Source organism: Nanorana parkeri, unplaced genomic scaffold (genome assembly GCF_000935625.1).
Source record: "Nanorana parkeri isolate BGI_ZX_2015 unplaced genomic scaffold, ASM93562v1 scaffold39, whole genome shotgun sequence".
Lineage (NCBI taxonomy): Eukaryota > Metazoa > Chordata > Amphibia > Anura > Dicroglossidae > Nanorana > Nanorana parkeri.
In genome coordinates this window covers 2,522,810-2,535,937 of record NW_017306307.1, presented here as the reverse complement: position 1 = coordinate 2,535,937, position 13,128 = coordinate 2,522,810, and the positions used below count along the sequence as shown (strand labels likewise).

The following is a 13,128-nucleotide window of genomic DNA, read 5'->3' as shown; positions in this document are numbered from 1 at the left end:
GGGGGGGGGCGGCCCCTTCTTCGGGACGCAGAAGCGATCTGGCGACAGGTAAGTCGCCAGGATCGCTTTTGTTGTAAAGCCGACAGTCGACTCTACAAGTTTAAACAGAGTCCCGGCGGCAAAAGTCACCGGGAGTCTGTTTAAACAGCCCCGATGCTGGCGACGTACACTGTACGTCGTCAGTCACGAAGGGGTTAATTTGCTTTTAGGAACACAAATATAGAAATTACTGACTGACCTGTTAAGCTCCAGTGCTATCTTCATATTTTTTCATTTATAGGCCTATTTGTCAATAACTTTGTCTTTCCTTATGATACAGATGTCATTTTTTATGGGGGGTTGGCAAGGCTTTTTTTTGGTCATATTGTATTTGAAAAGTTAATTTTCTATGTCTTTTAAAACCAAATATATAGAAAATATAGAATATGTGTATTTCCAGCTTCGTCGATAATTCTTTTTACACTGTTACTGTTAAGTTATTTACAAATAAAATACATTTTAAAAAAGAATGAATTTTATAATGTGTGTTGATACAAAAAGGAAAGAAAACAAAGGATGATATATTTAAATATTCATAGAAATGGTACACGAAAATTTTAAGTGGACCTTTACCCCCTTTCATTATAAATCACATCAGCATGCCGCTCTGAATGCTGATATGATATCATCTTACATTCATTAGGTAAACAAACATATTTTGATTTTACTTACACTTACTGTTTTTCCACTTCCTGGCGCTCTTGGGCACAAGTGATGTAATCTGTGCCCATGCAATGCATCATGGGAAGGTTACATCAGCAGTGCATGGCTGAAAAATTTCATATGTAATCTCATGAGATCTCAGGGAAAGGCATTTTCCTCCCCTGTGATGATGTGCATGGTCACATGTCCTAGTCACATGTGCCAGAGTTCCAGGAAGTAAAGGGAGATATATTAATCTGCCCTTAGTAAAAATGACCACTGCGAGAAGAATGGTGTGGAAAAGAAAAATAAGGTATGTAAAGAATAAAAATCCTGCAATTATCTAGAACTATCTGTTTGTAGATTACTATAGGTATATTTGTTGTCATTTCAAAAATATGGTAAAGTTCCTCTTTAAGAAACAAAAAGAAACAGTTTGCTCTGGAGAGTAGGGAAATGGGTTAATGACCAACTCACACAACACCGAGGCCAAAGCATCAGCATTATGGCTGGAGAACTAGCATTCTCAAAAGGAGCGTTCAGCAATAACAGACTTAATTATTCTCTGATGTCAGAGTCCCTTTTAAGTCAATATCTGCTTATATCTTATAGGGAAGATATAGAAGTGTTAATGCAGTACCCTAAAAAAACCTCCTGAAAAAAAGAAGCGGACTTCCTGTGCCTCATAGCTCTAAGTCTGCAGGGGGAGATAATTGAGGGCACTTCTACCTCTAACTGCTAGTCTCACAAAGCTTTGAATGATATTTGGTGTTGTCACTATTATTCTGCTCACTGTTCTCCTTGCTGGAGAGGAAACAGTACCTGAAAACCTGCATTGCAAAGATCTCCCTGCTTCTGTATCTGTTTAATTCATTCTGTGGATCTGTGCTTTCTCCATCTTCCCTGCTGCTTCCTGAATATCAACCCACAAGTGATCAGATCCCCAGTCATTAGATGGGGCAGTTCTGACATGAGAAAGCAAAGTTTGTCTCTACCATGATGGATGTCTCCACACAGAGCAAAAGTGGGTATGGGAAAAAGATCAGGAGGAAAACCAAATGAAATACTAGTAATTAGTCCTTATACCTCTGCTTGCCTTTTGGGCACTGTTTTCATATTAGAGGATTTTTGTAATGTAAGAAATTATATCAATGCACAGCTCCCAAAAGTCCCTAATTTGGAGAAACTGTCCTTTTGGATACAATTCCTCTTTCTCTAGTTTCTCCTGAGTTGTCTCTCTTTTTGGTCCAATGTATAGACCCCTTAAAATGTAATGATGTATAAGAGCCTATTAAAATGTAATATTTAAACACCAAATGACAGCATTTGTTATTGTGAAAAGCCAGTATAAACGAGTGGGTTTTACCAATCATTTTTGTGTATTAATTCTGCATAATTAGGAGGGGGGGCGGTCACCCTTCATTACATCCCAAGTACAGGTATGTTTATACAACAAGGTACGCAACACACATGCCCACAAGATTTCACCTTGATGCCTTTTACCCAGGGTGGGTTTAAACTATCTGGCTGGGCTGAGGGAAACATGTCAGAGAGGGGGAAAGTGTGTTGCACTGCTCTTGCACTACTGGAATGCGATCCTTTTGCTTTTGCTGGCTGTTGTGACTATAACACCCCCAGCGGGGAGAAGAAGCCAGCAGAGCTTTGGTCGCAGTGTCAGCCTTTTACCTTATCATAATGGAAGAACTCTGTTTACTTGTAATATAAAGATTTTATATACATAATAAAATAATGCCATTAAACATCAGTTTAAAAAAAAAAAATCCAAAAACTGATCCAGAGCTATTATGGTTTCCATTACCTGATGGTGTGAGTTCACGTACCCTCTAATTAATTTATATATTGTCCAAAGGGATTGTTTAATTAGGTGTATGTGTTCCGTCCAACGTACATAAGAGTTCTTAGCTGAGTTTTTGCAAAATGGAAATGTTTTTATTATCAGTGGATTTTCCATTTATGTCAACAATGCAATCGTTATACCAATATCTTCTCTTTGGTGTAACAGCAACTTTTGCCATAGAACTTCTTCCTGTCTCTGCATACTGTCACTGTGTTTTCCAACCACACACCCTCCTAGTCTGAGCCTTTTCCTTTCTTTCACCTTTTGTAATATGTTAGTTTACCTTCTTGTAAAAGTACTTGTTATATAAACACTTGTAGAAAAAATATTTGCAGACTCCGACGAAAATCCTTTTCGTCTTCTCCTTTGTGTTTTGTCAAAATAATTGAAAGCATTCTATATATATGCATCATTCCGATCTTTTATGGAGAAAGGTCAGAGCAAATATTTGAAGACTATAAACCTTTGAAAATGACAACTCTTGTCTGATGTTAACTGTCAAAGAAAATGTGTTGTCTTTTTGGTTTACTTAGCAAAGGTTTATTGACATTACATACCTGGAAAGAGCGAAGGAAGCACAGACGGCTTTGGCGGCGTAATGCAAGTGATTGTTGTATAATTTAGACTGAGAATGCGACATTCCTGACCTACAGTCAGAATACAATAAAACATGTTACAGATCTTTATTTTTTTTTGGAGTTCTGTTACAACATACAAATGATACACTGTTTTTGATTTACTAATGGCAAATAGTCTGTTCAGTTTGCAAGGTAATTTTGCCTTAGCTTAGTGAATGTGGTGAAAAGTCACTTTGCAAAGAATACCCAATTGTGAGCAAGGAAAAGAAAAAAATGTATTTTGCCTTGCACATGATTGGATGATGGAAGTCAGCAGAGCTTCACCTCATTCACAAAGCTAAGTTAAAATCCCCTTACAAAGTAAGCATCATATTTGCTTTTCATACATTAACCCCACTGAATCCTTCAGGTCCAAAAGTGGAATTGCAGCCAACCAATTAACAGCACACCTGAAATTCATATATATGTGATCTTCTTTTCCTGGCAAATGATTTATAATCCTCTTTAGCCAGTCTTATGATTAATACATCATTGCAACTGCATAGTCAGGTGACATCTTTAATCAATACTCTAGCTTTGCAGCTTTCTGTTTTACTGTCTTTCTGCTCATTGGATGATAGATAACCATCACACTGTAGAGGTCCCCCCGTGCATTTTTTTCCTGTAAGCTGCCCAATCTCCAAGTGACTAAAAACATGCTAGACTAAAGCTGGCCATACACCAGTAGAATTCAACTCAAACAAAATTCCGTTTTGGAACGATTATTCAATTTTCTAATGATTACTTGGGTAAAATCGACAAAATTCTAACAGTGAATGTGGTTTTCATTCAGGAAACTCATTGCAAAATCAAATGTTCAACAAGTTTCTGAATGTTCATACAAAACTCTACCAGTGTATGGCCAACTAGCATTGTGTATTGCATTAGAGCCTGATTGACCCCAGGATAAAGGCTTCCATTTCTGCTGGCCATACACTTAACCATAAACAATCAATCATAGATTTGAGCATTTACATCAGCATTTATTTTTAAATAAGTGTTTAACACAACAAAAGATAGTTCATCTTGATGGAATTCCGCTTGGATTTCCATTAGGTCTGATCTTTTCTTTTCCACAAAAAACAATGTTTTATTGATCAATCACCTAATTTAGTGCAGTCAAAATTGCATGTAATAATTTTTTTTATAACTATATATTTTTACAGCCATGTGTGTATTTTAATTGTGTATTTAGATTGGCACCTAGAGTTCTAATTTAAAGGAAACCTGAAGAAAAGAACCTAAGCCCTCCTCCCTTTTGTTTTGCTACTTACCATACTGCAACCTGTCCATCTCTTCAATCTGTACTACTTTTGGGTATTAGGCACATATGCCTGCTCCCATGCCCCCTTAAAATATGATTATTGGTGCCTGAATAACCAATTGCCAGAATAGAAAGACAGTCCACAGGGTTCTTCCTGCTAACCATGGGGTATGGTTGATATTTGTATAGGATCTTAGGAAGGCTGCAGTTGGGATTGGACTGGACATAAACCAAAAGGATACACAAATGGACTGTTGTCTCCTTTCTACACAGCAGGTAAGGGCAGGTTGGTTGGGGTAAGAGCAGGTTCACTGTTCTTCCTGCTAACCATGGGGTATGGTTGATATTTGTATAGGATCTTATAGCACTGACCCTATATTGAGGGTCAGTGCTAATTCACTTAAAATCCCTTTGAACCGATTGGTGTTATAGTACATTACTGCTGAAAGAGTTGCATAAATATTTGAGTGTATGATGCATTGCAGTTCTAGGCAATAGTATGAATGACACAATTCATTTGTCCCTGTTGCCCACACAATAAAGCATTTTTAATGCTGGTAGTCTACAAACAAGAAGGACATACCTCCTACAAGGACTCTGGCTGGAAGGTCAGTCTCATCGAAGTACTGTCCACTGATGGTGATAACTGTGCCTCCTTGTATGCTTCCAGAAGCAGGGAAAATCCTTGTTATCTCTGAACGAAAGAGTACCGGAAAAGATGTTCTTTGCTTTGTTTGTTTTTTATATAAAGGGTTAATTAAATAGGTAAATTATTATTCTTGTTACCTGCATAGGTCTGGAACATGGCAATTTTATTGAGGGAAGACACAAAGTAGGTGGATAGACTTGGTAAACTCCTGTAATGGAAAAAACAAAAATCTAGTTCTTTAGGGCAACAAAAGACCGATACAAGGGGTGTTTGCTGTCTCATAAATGTTGCTGGTATTGTCAGGTTGGGTCTATACTGGACTAATCAGCTTGACACTGCTCATGAAAACATTTAGACAATTTTGCACATGTCGAGGCAACTAGTACATTGCAGAATAACAGGGAAAGGTGCATAGTTTAGAAAATAGTTTATTCATTTGTGACAAGAATTAATTATTTTTAAATCATCGCCATATTTTCATTATTGAAATGCTGTCTGTATGGTAAACAGTGCAATCAGCATTGCAACTGCTGTGAGAAAAAAAGATTACAAATCACCCAAGAGTGTGTATTGTTTGCTAGACATCGTGCAAACTGATCTGAAAAAGTTTTGATCAGTGACACTCCCATAACTTTCAATAAAACCTTAGGACTTCCACAGCCGTTAGGTGATAGTCCTGCAATCTGCCAGTTTTTTGGCTGGATCAGGCTTTCAGTCCAAGTAATGGAAAATTCCAGATGCTTGGCATCCGACTGTTACTGTTATCCTTATCTCAGAAGATAAAATCAGCTCTTTGGATAGTGCTGATGTGCAATATTTTCCCTTGAAGGAAATATATGAGGTGTAATGTGTTATCTAAAGTGTAACTCACCGTCCATAATTGCTGTCCAAAATAAAACTGATATTGTGATGGCCTGCAAAAAAACAATATTGGTTAAGCCTGCCCATCTCAATACATTCCACAAGAAAAAAAACTCACAATCTCAAACTCGTAATCCACAACTTACCAACATAGGTGCCAGTAGCATTGCAAACCATTGAGCCATAGTCACTAGATGTACTGTCCAGTTGTAATCCATACCTATAGAAGGAGATAAAAAGCTGCATCTCAATGCTACGCTACAAAGCAACCAATCAGAATGTATCTTTTAAAGTATATCTATACTAAAAAAGTAAGTAATCATAAGCTGCACTCATATCTGATGGAGTTCATTTTTAAATCCATGGCCCAGCAAAGGAAGCTGTATGGCCATGGCCAGGGGTGATGTTGGGCTGTTAAAATGTACACTTTTTTGCTTAGACCTTACATGCAATGCCCCTTGCAATGAGACCCCAAGGAAGCACAAGTAATTAGCATTAAATGATATCTAAATTCCAAACTTTTTTTAGTTTTGGATATAATAGATAAGAATTGGAACCCCCCATCATGTTTTTATTTCTGTCTGTGTGGAGATCCATTGTCTCTGTTGGTCCTGATGAGCATGGCCACTGCGACAAAAAGTGAGGGAAAATCCAATATTTTGAGATGTCACTGCTACATGATGTGAGGGGAAATCTTCCTGTTCTTCCAACTCCAGTGACCAAGGCCACAAAACCACTGGGGGATTGTGAACCTTTAGCCTGGGGGGGGGGGGGGAAAAATCTATTTGTCAATAACTTTGTCTTTCCTTATGATACAGATGTCATTTTTTATGGGGGGTTGGCAAGGCTTTTTTTTGGTCATATTGTATTTGAAAAGTTAATTTTCTATGTCTTTTAAAACCAAATATATAGAAAATATAGAATATGTGTATTTCCAGCTTCGTCGATAATTCTTTTTACACTGTTACTGTTAAGTTATTTACAAATAAAATACATTTTAAAAAAGAATGAATTTTATAATGTGTGTTGATACAAAAAGGAAAGAAAACAAAGGATGATATATTTAAATATTCATAGAAATGGTACACGAAAATTTTAAGTGGACCTTTACCCCCTTTCATTATAAATCACATCAGCATGCCGCTCTGAATGCTGATATGATATCATCTTACATTCATTAGGTAAACAAACATATTTTGATTTTACTTACACTTACTGTTTTTCCACTTCCTGGCGCTCTTGGGCACAAGTGATGTAATCTGTGCCCATGCAATGCATCATGGGAAGGTTACATCAGCAGTGCATGGCTGAAAAATTTCATATGTAATCTCATGAGATCTCAGGGAAAGGCATTTTCCTCCCCTGTGATGATGTGCATGGTCACATGTCCTAGTCACATGTGCCAGAGTTCCAGGAAGTAAAGGGAGATATATTAATCTGCCCTTAGTAAAAATGACCACTGCGAGAAGAATGGTGTGGAAAAGAAAAATAAGGTATGTAAAGAATAAAAATCCTGCAATTATCTAGAACTATCTGTTTGTAGATTACTATAGGTATATTTGTTGTCATTTCAAAAATATGGTAAAGTTCCTCTTTAAGAAACAAAAAGAAACAGTTTGCTCTGGAGAGTAGGGAAATGGGTTAATGACCAACTCACACAACACCGAGGCCAAAGCATCAGCATTATGGCTGGAGAACTAGCATTCTCAAAAGGAGCGTTCAGCAATAACAGACTTAATTATTCTCTGATGTCAGAGTCCCTTTTAAGTCAATATCTGCTTATATCTTATAGGGAAGATATAGAAGTGTTAATGCAGTACCCTAAAAAAACCTCCTGAAAAAAAGAAGCGGACTTCCTGTGCCTCATAGCTCTAAGTCTGCAGGGGGAGATAATTGAGGGCACTTCTACCTCTAACTGCTAGTCTCACAAAGCTTTGAATGATATTTGGTGTTGTCACTATTATTCTGCTCACTGTTCTCCTTGCTGGAGAGGAAACAGTACCTGAAAACCTGCATTGCAAAGATCTCCCTGCTTCTGTATCTGTTTAATTCATTCTGTGGATCTGTGCTTTCTCCATCTTCCCTGCTGCTTCCTGAATATCAACCCACAAGTGATCAGATCCCCAGTCATTAGATGGGGCAGTTCTGACATGAGAAAGCAAAGTTTGTCTCTACCATGATGGATGTCTCCACACAGAGCAAAAGTGGGTATGGGAAAAAGATCAGGAGGAAAACCAAATGAAATACTAGTAATTAGTCCTTATACCTCTGCTTGCCTTTTGGGCACTGTTTTCATATTAGAGGATTTTTGTAATGTAAGAAATTATATCAATGCACAGCTCCCAAAAGTCCCTAATTTGGAGAAACTGTCCTTTTGGATACAATTCCTCTTTCTCTAGTTTCTCCTGAGTTGTCTCTCTTTTTGGTCCAATGTATAGACCCCTTAAAATGTAATGATGTATAAGAGCCTATTAAAATGTAATATTTAAACACCAAATGACAGCATTTGTTATTGTGAAAAGCCAGTATAAACGAGTGGGTTTTACCAATCATTTTTGTGTATTAATTCTGCATAATTAGGAGGGGGGGCGGTCACCCTTCATTACATCCCAAGTACAGGTATGTTTATACAACAAGGTACGCAACACACATGCCCACAAGATTTCACCTTGATGCCTTTTACCCAGGGTGGGTTTAAACTATCTGGCTGGGCTGAGGGAAACATGTCAGAGAGGGGGAAAGTGTGTTGCACTGCTCTTGCACTACTGGAATGCGATCCTTTTGCTTTTGCTGGCTGTTGTGACTATAACACCCCCAGCGGGGAGAAGAAGCCAGCAGAGCTTTGGTCGCAGTGTCAGCCTTTTACCTTATCATAATGGAAGAACTCTGTTTACTTGTAATATAAAGATTTTATATACATAATAAAATAATGCCATTAAACATCAGTTTAAAAAAAAAAAATCCAAAAACTGATCCAGAGCTATTATGGTTTCCATTACCTGATGGTGTGAGTTCACGTACCCTCTAATTAATTTATATATTGTCCAAAGGGATTGTTTAATTAGGTGTATGTGTTCCGTCCAACGTACATAAGAGTTCTTAGCTGAGTTTTTGCAAAATGGAAATGTTTTTATTATCAGTGGATTTTCCATTTATGTCAACAATGCAATCGTTATACCAATATCTTCTCTTTGGTGTAACAGCAACTTTTGCCATAGAACTTCTTCCTGTCTCTGCATACTGTCACTGTGTTTTCCAACCACACACCCTCCTAGTCTGAGCCTTTTCCTTTCTTTCACCTTTTGTAATATGTTAGTTTACCTTCTTGTAAAAGTACTTGTTATATAAACACTTGTAGAAAAAATATTTGCAGACTCCGACGAAAATCCTTTTCGTCTTCTCCTTTGTGTTTTGTCAAAATAATTGAAAGCATTCTATATATATGCATCATTCCGATCTTTTATGGAGAAAGGTCAGAGCAAATATTTGAAGACTATAAACCTTTGAAAATGACAACTCTTGTCTGATGTTAACTGTCAAAGAAAATGTGTTGTCTTTTTGGTTTACTTAGCAAAGGTTTATTGACATTACATACCTGGAAAGAGCGAAGGAAGCACAGACGGCTTTGGCGGCGTAATGCAAGTGATTGTTGTATAATTTAGACTGAGAATGCGACATTCCTGACCTACAGTCAGAATACAATAAAACATGTTACAGATCTTTATTTTTTTTTGGAGTTCTGTTACAACATACAAATGATACACTGTTTTTGATTTACTAATGGCAAATAGTCTGTTCAGTTTGCAAGGTAATTTTGCCTTAGCTTAGTGAATGTGGTGAAAAGTCACTTTGCAAAGAATACCCAATTGTGAGCAAGGAAAAGAAAAAAATGTATTTTGCCTTGCACATGATTGGATGATGGAAGTCAGCAGAGCTTCACCTCATTCACAAAGCTAAGTTAAAATCCCCTTACAAAGTAAGCATCATATTTGCTTTTCATACATTAACCCCACTGAATCCTTCAGGTCCAAAAGTGGAATTGCAGCCAACCAATTAACAGCACACCTGAAATTCATATATATGTGATCTTCTTTTCCTGGCAAATGATTTATAATCCTCTTTAGCCAGTCTTATGATTAATACATCATTGCAACTGCATAGTCAGGTGACATCTTTAATCAATACTCTAGCTTTGCAGCTTTCTGTTTTACTGTCTTTCTGCTCATTGGATGATAGATAACCATCACACTGTAGAGGTCCCCCCGTGCATTTTTTTCCTGTAAGCTGCCCAATCTCCAAGTGACTAAAAACATGCTAGACTAAAGCTGGCCATACACCAGTAGAATTCAACTCAAACAAAATTCCGTTTTGGAACGATTATTCAATTTTCTAATGATTACTTGGGTAAAATCGACAAAATTCTAACAGTGAATGTGGTTTTCATTCAGGAAACTCATTGCAAAATCAAATGTTCAACAAGTTTCTGAATGTTCATACAAAACTCTACCAGTGTATGGCCAACTAGCATTGTGTATTGCATTAGAGCCTGATTGACCCCAGGATAAAGGCTTCCATTTCTGCTGGCCATACACTTAACCATAAACAATCAATCATAGATTTGAGCATTTACATCAGCATTTATTTTTAAATAAGTGTTTAACACAACAAAAGATAGTTCATCTTGATGGAATTCCGCTTGGATTTCCATTAGGTCTGATCTTTTCTTTTCCACAAAAAACAATGTTTTATTGATCAATCACCTAATTTAGTGCAGTCAAAATTGCATGTAATAATTTTTTTTATAACTATATATTTTTACAGCCATGTGTGTATTTTAATTGTGTATTTAGATTGGCACCTAGAGTTCTAATTTAAAGGAAACCTGAAGAAAAGAACCTAAGCCCTCCTCCCTTTTGTTTTGCTACTTACCATACTGCAACCTGTCCATCTCTTCAATCTGTACTACTTTTGGGTATTAGGCACATATGCCTGCTCCCATGCCCCCTTAAAATATGATTATTGGTGCCTGAATAACCAATTGCCAGAATAGAAAGACAGTCCACAGGGTTCTTCCTGCTAACCATGGGGTATGGTTGATATTTGTATAGGATCTTAGGAAGGCTGCAGTTGGGATTGGACTGGACATAAACCAAAAGGATACACAAATGGACTGTTGTCTCCTTTCTACACAGCAGGTAAGGGCAGGTTGGTTGGGGTAAGAGCAGGTTCACTGTTCTTCCTGCTAACCATGGGGTATGGTTGATATTTGTATAGGATCTTATAGCACTGACCCTATATTGAGGGTCAGTGCTAATTCACTTAAAATCCCTTTGAACCGATTGGTGTTATAGTACATTACTGCTGAAAGAGTTGCATAAATATTTGAGTGTATGATGCATTGCAGTTCTAGGCAATAGTATGAATGACACAATTCATTTGTCCCTGTTGCCCACACAATAAAGCATTTTTAATGCTGGTAGTCTACAAACAAGAAGGACATACCTCCTACAAGGACTCTGGCTGGAAGGTCAGTCTCATCGAAGTACTGTCCACTGATGGTGATAACTGTGCCTCCTTGTATGCTTCCAGAAGCAGGGAAAATCCTTGTTATCTCTGAACGAAAGAGTACCGGAAAAGATGTTCTTTGCTTTGTTTGTTTTTTATATAAAGGGTTAATTAAATAGGTAAATTATTATTCTTGTTACCTGCATAGGTCTGGAACATGGCAATTTTATTGAGGGAAGACACAAAGTAGGTGGATAGACTTGGTAAACTCCTGTAATGGAAAAAACAAAAATCTAGTTCTTTAGGGCAACAAAAGACCGATACAAGGGGTGTTTGCTGTCTCATAAATGTTGCTGGTATTGTCAGGTTGGGTCTATACTGGACTAATCAGCTTGACACTGCTCATGAAAACATTTAGACAATTTTGCACATGTCGAGGCAACTAGTACATTGCAGAATAACAGGGAAAGGTGCATAGTTTAGAAAATAGTTTATTCATTTGTGACAAGAATTAATTATTTTTAAATCATCGCCATATTTTCATTATTGAAATGCTGTCTGTATGGTAAACAGTGCAATCAGCATTGCAACTGCTGTGAGAAAAAAAGATTACAAATCACCCAAGAGTGTGTATTGTTTGCTAGACATCGTGCAAACTGATCTGAAAAAGTTTTGATCAGTGACACTCCCATAACTTTCAATAAAACCTTAGGACTTCCACAGCCGTTAGGTGATAGTCCTGCAATCTGCCAGTTTTTTGGCTGGATCAGGCTTTCAGTCCAAGTAATGGAAAATTCCAGATGCTTGGCATCCGACTGTTACTGTTATCCTTATCTCAGAAGATAAAATCAGCTCTTTGGATAGTGCTGATGTGCAATATTTTCCCTTGAAGGAAATATATGAGGTGTAATGTGTTATCTAAAGTGTAACTCACCGTCCATAATTGCTGTCCAAAATAAAACTGATATTGTGATGGCCTGCAAAAAAACAATATTGGTTAAGCCTGCCCATCTCAATACATTCCACAAGAAAAAAAACTCACAATCTCAAACTCGTAATCCACAACTTACCAACATAGGTGCCAGTAGCATTGCAAACCATTGAGCCATAGTCACTAGATGTACTGTCCAGTTGTAATCCATACCTATAGAAGGAGATAAAAAGCTGCATCTCAATGCTACGCTACAAAGCAACCAATCAGAATGTATCTTTTAAAGTATATCTATACTAAAAAAGTAAGTAATCATAAGCTGCACTCATATCTGATGGAGTTCATTTTTAAATCCATGGCCCAGCAAAGGAAGCTGTATGGCCATGGCCAGGGGTGATGTTGGGCTGTTAAAATGTACACTTTTTTGCTTAGACCTTACATGCAATGCCCCTTGCAATGAGACCCCAAGGAAGCACAAGTAATTAGCATTAAATGATATCTAAATTCCAAACTTTTTTTAGTTTTGGATATAATAGATAAGAATTGGAACCCCCCATCATGTTTTTATTTCTGTCTGTGTGGAGATCCATTGTCTCTGTTGGTCCTGATGAGCATGGCCACTGCGACAAAAAGTGAGGGAAAATCCAATATTTTGAGATGTCACTGCTACATGATGTGAGGGGAAATCTTCCTGTTCTTCCAACTCCAGTGACCAAGGCCACAAAACCACTGGGGGATTGTGAACCTTTAGCCTGGGGGGGG

The 13,128-nt window shown here is 37.5% G+C and overlaps 1 protein-coding gene across 1 annotated transcript in view; it reads right to left on the bottom strand.

Annotated features, from left to right (window-relative positions):
* PKHD1L1 (polycystic kidney and hepatic disease 1 (autosomal recessive)-like 1) overlaps positions 1-13,128 on the bottom strand; it is a 129,406-nt gene that overhangs the window by 98,331 nt on the left and 17,947 nt on the right. Inside the window, exons 10-14 of the mRNA XM_018570706.1 lie at positions 12,506-12,579; positions 12,370-12,412; positions 11,636-11,706; positions 11,433-11,543; positions 9,526-9,615 (exon numbers count right to left, since the gene is read on the bottom strand). Coding sequence (XP_018426208.1) covers positions 9,526-9,615; positions 11,433-11,543; positions 11,636-11,706; positions 12,370-12,412; positions 12,506-12,579 — 389 coding nt within the window. The remainder of the gene's footprint in view (positions 1-9,525; positions 9,616-11,432; positions 11,544-11,635; positions 11,707-12,369; positions 12,413-12,505; positions 12,580-13,128) is intronic.